The sequence below is a fragment of the Ictidomys tridecemlineatus genome, chromosome 2, assembly GCF_052094955.1.
Source record: "Ictidomys tridecemlineatus isolate mIctTri1 chromosome 2, mIctTri1.hap1, whole genome shotgun sequence".
NCBI lineage: Eukaryota > Metazoa > Chordata > Mammalia > Rodentia > Sciuridae > Ictidomys > Ictidomys tridecemlineatus.
In genome coordinates this window covers 47,809,298-47,822,875 of record NC_135478.1, presented here as the reverse complement: position 1 = coordinate 47,822,875, position 13,578 = coordinate 47,809,298, and the positions used below count along the sequence as shown (strand labels likewise).

General features: G+C 41.0%; 1 protein-coding gene across 3 annotated transcripts in view; it reads right to left on the bottom strand.

Annotated features, from left to right (window-relative positions):
• Window positions 1–12,334, bottom strand: part of Rft1 (RFT1 glycolipid translocator homolog) — a 48,939-nt gene extending 36,605 nt beyond the window's left edge. For all 3 annotated transcript variants that reach the window (XM_013362051.4, XM_040289718.2, XM_005317201.5), the window contains exons 1-4: window positions 12,210–12,334; window positions 7,258–7,343; window positions 5,284–5,400; window positions 3,275–3,464 (exon numbers count right to left, since the gene is read on the bottom strand). In XM_013362051.4, coding sequence (XP_013217505.1) covers window positions 3,275–3,464; window positions 5,284–5,400; window positions 7,258–7,343; window positions 12,210–12,272 — 456 coding nt within the window. In that variant the 5' untranslated portion in view covers window positions 12,273–12,334. The remainder of the gene's footprint in view (window positions 1–3,274; window positions 3,465–5,283; window positions 5,401–7,257; window positions 7,344–12,209) is intronic.
• Window positions 12,335–13,578: the final 1,244 nt, after the last annotated feature.

Below are 13,578 nucleotides of genomic sequence, written 5' to 3'. Positions count from 1 at the left end.
AAAGATGCAAAGAGATGACAAACAGAAGCTCCAAAGTAGTGGTTACCCTGGTGGAGGGGTAGGGCATGGTTGGACATAAGCACTGGTAATATTTTACTTCTTGGATTGGATGTTAAGTTCAAGAATCTTCAGCAGGAGCTGGGGTTGTGGCTCAGTGGTAGAGCACTCGCCTAGCATGTGGGAGGCCTTGAGTTCAATCCTCAGCACAACATAAAAATAAATAAATAAAGGTATTGTGTCCAACTACAACTAAAAAAAAAAGAATCTTCAGCATGTTATATTTTGTTTTGGCACTGGGGATTGAACCCAGAGGTGCTTTATCACTGAGCACACCCCTAGCACTTTCTATTTTTTAAGACAAAGTCTCAATAAGTTGCTTAGGGCCTTGCAAAATCAAGTTTTTGATCCTTCTGACTCAGCCTCCTGAGTCTCTGGGATTACAGACATGTGCCACTGTGCCCATCTGCATGTTATGCTGTAAAATTTATACTTTTTTTTTTTCTGTACTGAGGATTAAACCTAGAGACATTCTAACACTGAGCTACATCCTCATCCTTTTTCTTTTTCCATATTTTTTATTGGTGTATTATAATAATACATATGGTGGTTTCTGTTGTTACACATTCTTATATACACAGACACGACAATATAATTTTATCAACATCATTCCCCAGTATTTCCCCTTCCCCTTTCTTCTTCCCTCCTCCTGACACCCATAAATACAACTTTCTTTTCCTTTTTTCTTTCTAGCTTTCACATAGGAGAGAAAACATACAGTCCTTGACTTTCTGAGTTTGGCTTATTTCACTTAAAACAATGTTCTCAAGTTCATTCATTTTCCTGCAAATGACATAATCCATTCTTCTTTCTGGCTGAATAAAATTCCATTGTTTACATATCACATTTTCTTTACCCATTCATCTATTGATAGACAATGAGGCTAGTTCCATAATTTGTCTATTGTGAACTGTGCCATTATAAACATGGGTATGTAGGTATTGCTATAGCATGCTGACTTTAATTCTTCAGGATACATTCTGAGAAGTGGTATAGCTGGATCATAGGTGGTTCCATTCCTAACCTTTTGAGAAACAGCAATACTGATTTCCATAATGATTGTACCAATTTACAATTCCACCAACAGTGTAAAAGTATTCCTGCTGGGCACCATGGCACACTAGTTATCCCAGTAGCCCGGGAGGCTGAGACAGGAGAATCACAAGTTCAAAGCCAGTAAACAGAATGGCATCAAATTAAAAAGCTTCAATTAAGGGCTGGGATTGTGGCTCAGTGGTAGAGTGCTGGCGTAGCATGGGTGGGACCCGGGTTTGATCCTCAGAACCACATAAAAATAAAGGCATTGTGTTGTGTCTACCTACCCCTAAAAATAATAAATATTAAAAAAAACAAACAAACAAAAAAAAACTCAGTGAGACCCTGTCTCTAAATAAAATATAAAAAAGGGCTGGGGATATGGCTCAGTGGCTGAGTGACCCTGAGTTAAATCCCTGGTACCCCAAAAAATAAAAATTAAAAAATAAAAGTATTCCTTTTTATCTATATCCTCTTCCACATTTATTATTATTTTATTCTTTTTGTGTGTTGGGGGGTGGAATACTAGGAATTGAATTCAGGGGCACTCGACCACTGAGCCACATCCCAAGCCCTGTTTTGTAATTTTTTTAGAGACAGGGTCTCACTGAGTTGCTTAGTGCTTTGCTTTTTGCTGAGACTGGCTTTGAACTTGTGATCCTCCTACCTCAGCCTCTCAAGCCACTGAGATTACGGGTGTGCGCCCCTGAACCTGACAATTTCATTCTTAATGGCTGCCACTCTGACTGGAATGAGATAAAATTTTAGTGTAGTTTTGATATGCATTTCCTTAATTGCTAAAGGTGTTGAACATTTTTTCCATATATTTGTTAGCCATTTCTTTTGAGAAGTGTCCATTAATTCCATTTGCCCATTTACTAAATAGGCTATTTGCGTTTTGGTATTGTTTTTTGAGTTCTTTATATATTCTGGATATTAATCCTGTCAGAAAAGTAACAAGCAAAAATTTTCTCCCATTCTGTAGTTTCTCTCTTTACATTCTTATTTCCTTTGCTGTGCTGAAGCTTTTTAATTTGATGCTATCCTGTTTATTCCCATCCTTTTTATTTTATTTTATTTTAAAAAATATTTTTAGTTGTAGATGGACATAATACCTTTATTTATTTATTTGTTTGTTTTATGTGGTGCTGAGGATCCAACTCATGGCCTCACACATGCGAGGCAAGTGCTCTACCACCGAGCCACAACTCCAGCCCCTTATTTTTGTTTTTTTGAGACAGAATCTCACTAAGTTGCCAAGGCTGACCTCAAACTAGTAATCCTCCTAACTCAACACACCAAGTTGCTGGTATTATAGGCATGAGCCACCACTCCCAGTATATATACATTTTGGATATATTAAATTATATATATTTTTGTTGTTGTTGTTTATTTATTTTTATGTGGTGCTGAGGACTGAACCCAGTGTCACACATATGGATCTGTCACTGAGCCACAACCTCAGCCCAAATGATATATTTTAGAAGATGAAAAGTCAATAGTAGTATACAACTAATAGAATCACTAGAAAAATCTGAAATGTTTTAGAGTCCTAAATTCTGACTGAACTAATAACTTCTTTATTAGCAAATTTGTTTTTCATTTATCATATAGCAAAAGTAACCTTTAGCCCAGACAATCTGACAAGTTTCAAGTAAATGAATTAACTGATCACATTACATTTTTGCAAATAGTTTTTTCTATCCAAGTCTGGGAAAATTATTCTCTCCTATAAAAGCATTTTTTCCCCTGTACTGAGAGGATTGAATCCAGGGATACTTTACTACTAAGCCACATACCAGCCCTTTTTTGTATTTTACCTCAAGACAGGGTCTCGCTGAATTGCTTAGCACCTCACTAAGTTGCTGAGGCTGGCTTTGAACTCTCAATCTTCCTGACTCAGCCTCGCAAGCCGCTGGGATTATGGGCATGTGTCACCACACCCAGCTCCAGTCCTTTTTATTTTTTGACACAGGGTCTCCTTAAGTTGCTGAGGTCTTACTAAATCGCTAAGGCTGCCTAGAATTTGCAATGTCCTGCCTCAGTTTTCTGAGTTGCTGAGATTAGAGGCATGAGCCATGTCTGGTTTCTATTAAAAAAAAAAAAAAAAAAAAAAACTTTTTTTAATAAACCATGCTTTCCCTTATTCTTCACATTTCCCATTGGCAGAAGGCATACTGACCTTAAGTTTGACAAACATATGTGCTTGTGCCAAAACCCAGAAGGGCTCTCCAAGAAGTTCTACCACTGCTGAGAGACCAAATAGTACCACTCCAGTTCCATAGTAGGGGACCACATCAGGATCAGGTACTTCAAGCAACTGCAACCAGACCCAACCCAGGAATAAGGACCAAAACACACCCAGGGGGACTCTAGAAGAGCAAGAAAAGAAACCATATTTTGATACATTCACATTTAAAATAAATATAAATATATATTAAAATAATAACATTGAACAGAAAAAAGCAGTCATAATAAAAAGAGCCATCACAATAAATATCTGTTAGTAAGGAACGTAGGCACTATGATGCAAACCCTTCATTTCACTGACACCTCACAATGATGCTCTGTCATTACCCCCATTTAGAAGATGAGGAAACTGGAACTGACAAGCTCTGGGTCATGAATAATTTGGCCAAGGTCATGAATAAATAGTCAAGAGCAAAAGCAGGACTCAATATTGACCTAACTCCAAAGCCTACTCTTATCCACTGGATTACACGAACTTGGTAAGCAAAATTGCCAGAAAGAAGATGCTTGCTGTCCATGCTTGGAATGACTGGAGTATACAACCAGTTCTTGAGCCCCAAATAACCCAAAGTCCACTGCACAGTATCCTTTCATATGTGTATCACAGAGCTCTTAAATATGACTAGAAATTGACAGCCATTCCTCTAATAAAATAAAGGCCTATCAACCCTTATGATAGTCATTAATTTCAGTGAGGCAATAAGAAATTATGCAAGGGCAGCATTAGGAAACAACCACAACCACCAGTCTTCCCTGAGGGGATCTAGCTGCAGAAATGCCATTACACTTTTTAGCTGATGTACTTGGTCTTTGAGAATATTTTTAAAAGACTCAGAACTAAAATCATAGAACAAAATTGCAGAAAGATAGAAAAAATTCCTTAAAAAGGCTTTCAAAAAAAAATAGTAAGACTAAGTGAGTGTTAAGAGCTCAAAAGATACTATAGGGCAAAAGATGTCACAGGCTAAGTGGAGTCCAGAGTAATGATAAGAAACAACAGAAACAATCTCCAAAGTTAATAATATCAGGGCTAAAAATCTTGACCAGGAACCCCCACCAGAACCTCCTCCTGGCTCCTGGACAACCAAAGAGAAAACAAAGCAAGAATCTGTGGGAAGCCATTTCTGACACGTGATTGGGTGACTCTCGTTAAGTGTCTAAGGCGCTTTGGCTATGTTGAAGCTTTCCGGGCCCTTTCCTGATGAGAGAGCCCATCCGTGTGGGGGTGTGCCTGACCACTGACCCCGGGGACCCAATCACTGACCCTGACCTTGGAGTGCAGTCCCCCCCCAACCTTCATTGGATGGAATTCTCCCCTGAATCTCTTGTTCCCCAATAAAAGGCTACTCCCCGGCGTGTTCACTCTCTCTCTCTCCTGCTAGCCCTGAATAATCCTCGCTGCCCTGCTGGGCGGTTAGAGAAGGGAACCAGAGAGGTGAGCTGTCTCGGACCTAGCAATAGAAATAAGGTAACTGAGTCTGTGTGTTTTATTTCAATCTATTCTAACTAACTTTATGCCTAGAACCTCATTAATGAAACCATTGCGCAGGCCGCATGGTAGAAGAATCAACTCCAAAACAGACACTCTCCCCTTTCTGTCTCATATCTAGTCCCTCAAACCCTACTGTAAAACCCAACCTGCTTCAGGCAAGTATTGCTGTTTTACATACTTTTTTTTTTTTTTTTGTACTGAGGAGTGAGGTGCTTAACCACTGAGCCACATCCCCCAGCACTTTTTATTTTTTATTTTGAGACAAGGTCTCACTAAGTTGCTTAAGACTTTGCTAAATTATTGAGGCTGACCTTGAACTTGCAATCCTCCTGCCTCAGCCTCCCCAACCACTGGGAATACAACTATGCACCACTACACCCCCAACTTCAAGTACAACACTCACTACACTTGCCTTCCTGAAACTTATCTCCTGGCAAAACACAACTTACGTTAGCCACAGGAGGTTGAGGGTCTGGCTCCAATCCCTTTGGGTACTTCCACTTAGACAAGCTCTGCGGAAGGCCTCTCTGGCCAAGAAGGTAGTAGTAGAGTAAAGCAATGTTAATCTGTAAAGAAAAAGAGAAAGCAATAAGGCCTCCACTTTTTTTCACAGACAGAACTTCTGCGATTTCTTCAGCAACAGGTAGGAGAAAAGATCTTGGTCACAAACCATGGTAGTAAGGTGGAGGGCAGTGAGCTCTTACAGGACCCCCACCCCACCCTTCCACACCACTCCGATCCACTTGAATAAGAATTGGGAACCAATAAGGCACACCTGAATGTGTGTGCCTACAGTCTGGGATAGAAACTGTTGCGGTAGCCCCAAGAGCTGCAGGTTTTGTGGCCATGGACAGAGGTACAGTCCTGACCATAAAAAGAAAAGGATAAGTCTTTGACCCCACACAGTAAAGTAACCTCTTGGTGACCTGATAGCCCCTGCAAGAGGAAAGCAAGGCTCTGCTCTGTGAGGTAGTGGCCAAAGGAATCTCAAGACAGGCTGTAAGGCTTACAACCATTAAGAGGCCATTGCATGGGGTTGGGGTTGGGGCTCAGCGGTAGAGCACGGGTGAGGCACTGGTTTGATCCTCAGCACCACATAAAGATAAATAAATAAAGGTATCGTGTCCATCTACAACTAAAAAATATTTAAAAGAGAAAAAAAAAAAAGAAGAAGCCACTGAAACCCAGCTCAGTCGGTCTTGTTCGGGTACCTTGCAGGTGAGCAGCAGCTGGGTAAACCTTCTTGCACTTTAGCAAAGAGCAGCTGAAAGCAGAGAGACAGGCCAGACAAGGGCTGTCAAGGCAGGCACCTGCCAATCTGGGGAAGGATGCATGGGGGAGGATGCATGGGGAAAAAATCCTGAGCACCTAACATTTGGCCCTCCTCTTTCCTGCCTTTAAAACAATATTTCTTTTTTTTTTTTTAACTAAAGTATTTTTGTTTATACCTTTATTTTCATGTGGTGCTGAGGATCGAACCCAGGGCCTTGCATGTAACAGGCGAGCACTCTACTGTTGAGTCACAACCCCAGCCCCAAAACAGTATTTCTTAAAATATAGTCTCTGCCTCACAAGCACCTGACAACTTGTAAAAATACAGATTCCAGCACCCTTCCTCAGCCCTACTTTGTAGAAAGCTCCCAGATGATTCCTATGCCAATCAAAAATTGAGAATTGCCACTTGACTCTAAGAACAGAACCAAGACCATGTGTATAGTAAGTACCAGACATGAAATGCTGTCGAGAACACACTGTCTTGTTTATCAGGACATGAAGAAACACCTGAGAAGCTGAGCTATTCTGAGCCCTCACATCATTTCAATATATTTTTGTGTCATTTGTGAATATAAAACATGTGTGGGTGTCCTTGAACAGAAAAGAGGAGAGTAGAAGAAACAAGCTGAGTCTAAAAGACAAAGTAAGTCAGTTTTCCCAGAGTCTCTAAAAACCTAATGATGAGGACCCAGACTCCCCCCAGTTACCATATCCCAATTATAAAATCACTAAGGAGGGAAGGAAGTTGGTGGCTCCAGCCCTGCCATTATCACGCACATCCTCAGAACTGGAGAATTCCTGCCCCCTTTGCTGTCAGCAGGAGAAGAACACTGGATTGCACCTGAGACAAGGTCTGTAACAAATTACTCCCACTCTTCTCCTGGGTTCTAAGAGCAGGGAAACCAGAACAGCTGGCAGAGAAATGTGCATTTGGAGGCTGCTAATGGAAAACACTCCATGGGTCCATTAAAAGTAAGCATTGCCCTGTCATTCCCCACCCCTGCACCTCCTCCTCAGCCCACTGCTAAAATGCTGTGCTTCTGATAAAGATCTATGTTTCTAAAATTTAAACCATACACAGGTACAGCTTGAAATATATTTGACTAGGGATGTGAGCTGTGGACAGTGCAGAGTGCATTCCCTCTCACCTTACATTCACTACGCCAACAATTTCCTTTGACAGGAAGCGAAGAATAAATGCATTCAAGACAAAGGTAATCACTCGAAACAACACCTGTAGAAAAAGAGGAAAAAGACAGAATAAACTATGTTAGGAATGTTTACTTTGCCAAAATGAGGACAACATGGTTGTTTTTCCCAATGTTATGTAATGACACACCACAGCTTTGCCATAGACTCTCCTTTAAACAGCTCAGTCTGTCTGCCTTTCTTCTGAAATTTCATTCTTTGGAGTCTCTCAACATCCTGTGCAATAGTCAAAGAATCCAGGAAAACCAGGCACTGTGGCACACAATTGTATTCCCAATGACTAAGGAGGCTGAAGCAGAGGAGGATGGCTAGTTTGACTCAGCCTCAGCTACTTTGCAAGACCCTGTCTCAAAAAGTAAAAAGGAGTGCTGGGGTTGTGGCTCAGTGGTAGAGCACTTGCCTACTATGTGTGAGGCACTGGGTTCAATTCTAAGCACTTACATGTAAATAAATAAATAAAATAAAGGCCCATCGGCAACTAAAAATAAAATAAAGATATATTTTAAAAATAAAAAGTTGCTGGGCGCAGTGGTGCATGCCTGTAATCTCTGTGGCTCGAGAGGCTGAAGCAAGAGGATCACAAGTTCAAAGCCAGCCTTAGCAAAAGTGAGGCATTAAGCAACTCAGTAAGACCTTATCTCTAAATAAAATACAAAAAAGTGCCCCTGAGTTCAATCCCCTGTAACTGGCAAAGAAATAAATAGGACTAGGGATGTAGCTTAATGGTAAAGCATCCTTGTTGGGTTCAGTACCCACTACCCAAAACAAAACAGCAGCAGCAGCAGCAGCCAGGAAAGCACTTGGGAGTCTCCTTAATTTACTGATGAAAAGAGGGTGTCCTCAATAGATTCAGTAAATTTTTTTAGGTTCAAAGTCAAACACTCTAGGAGGCAAAAAGAATTGTAGTTAGTGATTCTCACTGGGCCTCAGCCCAGGCCCTCTAGACTGTTCAGAAATAGCACACACTCAGCAACTGAAAGTCTGAGAGTATACCACACTCACTAGGAATTATGAGGTCTAATTTCGATTTCTTCTTTGCCTGGTAATATCTAGAGATTCTAATAACGTCAGTTAATTTCTTCGAAATTTGCTTTTCTCAAGATGCTGTTATTTTTTTCCTTCTTTTCTATTTTTTATTTTGCAGTATTGGGACTGAACCGAGGTGCTCTACAAGAGTTTCATTCTCAGCCTTTTTATATTTTCTATTTTGAGATTCAATCTAAGTTGCCAGGGCTGGCCTTGAACTTATAATCCTCCTAACTCACTTCTGGAGTGCTGGGATTATAGGCATTTATCACCATGCCTGGCCACTACACACTTTTATTTCTTTACTAAATATTTGACCCTTTCCAGAAAAGAAATTGATATTAAAATAAATATCTTTTATTTATTTATTTATTAAAAATATTTCTTCTAGTAGATGGACACAATACCTTTATTTTATTTTTATGTGGTGCTGAGGATCGAACCCAGTGCTTCACACATGCTAGGCAAGCCCTCTACCAACTGAACCAACGTATCTTTTTTTTTAATTTTTTAGATGTATGATCCTTTATTTTATTCATTTTTTAATATGTGGGGCTGAAAATCTAACCCAGTGCCTCACACATGCTAGGCAAGCACTCTACCACTGAGCCACACAGCCTTAACCCTGAGCCAACATATCTTTTAAATAACAACTGCAGCTGGGTGCAGTTGTTATACCTTCAATCCCAACTACTCAAGAGGCTGTGGCAGGAGGACCATAAGTTTGAGGCCAGACTGTACAGTTTAGTAAGACTCTGTCTCAAATAAATAAATAAATAAGATCTAGGGATGTAACTCAGCAGTGGAGCAGTTGCCTAGCAAGCTCGAAGCCCTAATTCAGTTCCCAGTATCAAAAAATAAAAATAAAAAATAACTGCAATAATAATATAAAATGGGGGTGGGAATGCAGAATCCAGCTACTGTCATTTGGCACATATCCTGAGACTTTCAGATCTATCAATTCAAGAAAACCATGTAAACAAAGAATTCTTCCCATGAGGCACAGAGAATGAGGCTGCCATTCAGTGGGGCTGCCAAATGGAGATGCTGGATAGGATGCAAGCTGTACTCACTAAGTGATGCCACCCCGCCTCCCCATGCACCTACCCCACCCCACATAGCAGCAGCAAATGACAAATCACTTCTCTATTACGCATTCTTAAGATTATCTGTGAACAGCTGCAATTTGGAAGATTTAATCAAAGGAAGCCAAAATACTATATAGTCTGAAAACCTCTAGGCCAGTAACAGTGTCCCCAAAGTGTTAACACAATGCAAAGGTTTCCAATGTCAAGATTAACATCTTAACCTTTATGGAGTCAAAGGTGACCTTTTGAGAGTTTGATGAAAAGTTCTCTAGCCTTTTCTTAGAAACATGCAGGTATATACATACACACCAAATTCTATACTTAATGTGAGAGATTTGGAACCAATCACAGATCCCTTACTAGAAAAAGTACTCAGTCAAGAGTCTCAACTTACCATTTGGCTCTTAAAGCCATCAACTTCTAATTTTTAAAAGCCTCCATTTTCTCCTCTGTCAAATGAGACTATGTATCTTTAAGGGTTGATTGCAAGGATCAAATGAGATTATAGGGGTGAAAGCATTTTTGAAAAACATACAAATGAAAGGCATTAATGAATGTCAGGATCAGAGTTAAGAGAGAATAAGCTCTCAAATACTTGCATAATAAAATGTAATTGCAAAGCTACCTGATGTGTCTGCACTCTAATTTGAAAAAGGATATAAGACCCAATTAAAATACTCAAGAAACCTAAAAAAGGCTGGGAATGTAGTTCATTGGTACAGGACTAGCTTAGCAGGTGTGAGGCCCTGAGTTCAAACCCTAGTATCTAAAAACAAAAACAAATTTAAAAAAACTTAAAATTATGACTATTTTTTAAAAAAACCATATAAACACATATTAACTTCAAAGTTATTATCCAAGAAACTTAAGATTTCAGTTCATATCCATATCTCCTAATTGGTTTGGATCAAGACTTAAGCAAATGACACTGAGGTCACTCATGCTACCCACTACATGCCCCGTACAGTGGCCCTTACTAACAACCGTCTCCATTTATTTGCATAAAGGAAATTACAGTTTTAAAAAACACTCTTTGGGAATGGGGTGTGGCTCAGTGATACAGCAACTGCCATGTGAGATGCCCTGGGTTCAATCCCCAGCACTGCACAAAAAAAAGCTCTTTCACATCTGCTAATTATTTGACCTGTTAAAACAACCAGGTAAATGCACAAAAGCAAGTAAGACTCAAAGTGAAGTGATTTGCCCCATGCCACACAGCAGGTAAATGGACCAGCCACACCCTAAAGGCAGGCCACCTAACTCCTAGTATAGGAGAATTTCCTGTTATAACTTGTTTTCTTCTTATAAATCCAACATGGGTAGTAAAGCTTAATCAAAGGTGTAAAAATCAATATTGTCTTAGAAGTGCTGAACTCAGTTATTTTTACTGTGAAATAGAAAAACAAACAACTAGGTAAACAGGGAGGTGAAGAGAAGCTAACATTAAGCATAGATCATGTGCAAAGCACTCTTCTACATGCTTCATGGAAATTCTCTTATCTCAATCCTACACTGACCATTTAAAACACATTACCCCAATAAAAGTAGCTAACATTTATTAAGTACTTGTAATGTGCTTAGCACTTAGCAGGCATGATTTCATCTAATCTTCTTAATGAACCTGTGAAGTTACATTACTGTTCTCATTTAAAATGAGAAAACTGGAGCTGGAGGTACAGCTCAGTGGTATAGTGCTTGCTTAGCATGTACAAGACCCTGGGTTCAATCCCTAGCACTGCAAAAAGAATAGTTGCATATGATTTCAACGCTGCTAGTGAGGCCTAAGTAGCTCAGTCCCAAGTTCATTTAAAAAAAGATGGGGGTGGGGGTGGGGAGTGGGGGGAGCAAATCTATACTCAAGAGAATGTCAGGCAATTTTCTCAAGTGCAGGCATCTAAGAACTGACAAGACCCAAAATAGAGCCCAAGTCAGCCTGGTTCTTTCTCCTAACCTCCATTTGCCTCTTTAAGATAATGGAGAGGGTGGATTCAGGACTTGGGTGAAGTATGGTTAAGTGAGACAGAGGAATTAATTAAATCACTTAGAATAACTAGTTCCTAGGATTGAAAGAATATTTAGACACCACTTGGATGACTGACATGTATCAAACCTGGCAAATGAGAAAAATTAGAGCCAAGAAGGGGGAGTGACTTGTCCAAAGTCACACAGAAGAAAGATGCAGCCAATATTTATTAGGTGCACGGCTCTAAGACACAGATACTGTGTTAAATGCATTTATTAAATGATCCCAATCGACCCTTGAAACTACCTTATGAGCTAGCTATTATTATCGTCCCCATTCTATCCATGAGGAATTGAGGCTCAGGATGAAGTCACTTGTCCTGGGTTACACAGCATGTACATGTCCCATTCTAGGCCTGCCTGAACCCACATCCTTGTTCTTGGCTATACCATACAGTCTAAATTCAGTGAGAGTCAGAAAGCTAGAAGAAAGTGTTTGAAGGTCAGGGATGAGATACAGAGGAAATGAATCCCTTGTCTTAAAAATAGGTTTCTCCAGTATGAAATGTCTCACTCTCAGCACTTGATTAAATTTTCTCCTACTACCAAATGGGAAATACAATGGTTTGTTTGCAACTGCTCTGTCAAGATTCTTAACGCGGGCTCCCAACTCCTGTCCAGATGCCACCTCACCGCAACCTGTCTCCAGCTGACCCACTCCAAAGCGGGCTCCACCTCGAGGCTGGGTCTGCCCCAGGGCCGTCTGCCCACGAATGCTGGCTGGCACGGGCTGGGACCAGCCCGACAGAGAATACCTGCAGGAGGAGACCGGAGGAAGCCAGTCGGGCCGCCTGGCCTAGCACCTCCTGACTGCCCATAACCTCGGTACCTCGGCTCGGTCAGCCGGAAGCGCCGCCGCAGCTCGCTTTGCCGCGGGAAGATAGCGTCACGCAGCGGCTCGCTCGCTGATTGGTGCCTTTGAGGGGTGGGGGCGGGACAAGAGAAGGTGCGGCCCTTCGGCTCCGGTCAGCTAGCGCGCTTGCGCCGCGAGCTCCTTAGATTTGTGAGTGCGATTGTTGGCTTTCCCGGTGTCTCTCTCTCTCTCTGTCCCAAATAAATAAAACACTGTGGCCAGTATTAAAAGATGCTGTTACAGAGTATCCAAAGCCCTTTCTCTGAGGCTCTCAGACAACCAAGAAATACTAACTTCTTTAGCCCTATCGGCCAAACGGGGAACAATCTGCTCACCGGTTTGGTTCATCAGATTCTTGCCTTAGGTTTTTGCCTTACACAGTCGCATCCACAGCCCCCTTAAATTAGGCCGGACAGGAATTTTGCCGAGAAAAAATTGTGGACCAGAAGTTAAAGACAACGTTCGATGTGTTTGGTTTTGTGAAATCTTTCCCAAAGCTCTGAGAATTGGATCCTGCTGCCAGAAATGAAGAAAGTGAGCCTTGGAAATGTGAATGACTTGTTCAAATCTATGCAACTTGTAAATTGGACCTCATGCTCTTACTGAACTTGCTTGCATGTTAGGAACTATTGCTTTGGATGCTGAGGAAGGAGGAGGCAAATTAGAGGCCGGCCTCAGCAACTTAGCAAGACATGTCTCAAAATAAAAAGTCAAAGGGCCAGAGATGTAGCTCAGCCGTAAAGTGCCCTGGGTTCAATCCCCAGTACAGCAAAAGAAAAAAAAAAAAAGTAAATAAATAAAGAAGAGTTCAGAGTGGATGAATGAACCAGAAATGCTTTGTAAAATATAGAGTTACTAACATACACAATCAGCTGTTGTTCTGTTGTATTCTGTTGGTATTATTCTCCATAAGGCAGGCTCTAGGAAACCTAGTCTTCTAATAATTTCTTTTAGGCTTTCCATGATTTGGCCCCAACCAACTTTCTCACTGTCTTTCATTCCCTCACTGCCCTTTTCCAGTATACTGTAGACTCTAGCCATTGGGAGCCTTTACCAGTTTTCAGATAGGCCCTCCTTCTACCCAAAGTGCTTCCCTGACAGTATCCCTTGCCTTCCTATCCCCCTTTCCCTTCTCTGGCTTCTGACTATCCAGAGTCAGTGCTTGCTATGGGCTAAATATTGTGTCCACTCAGAATTCTTATGTTGAAGTTGAATCCCAATATGATGGTATTAGGAAGGCATTTGGGAGGGAATTAGGTCGGGAGGGTAGA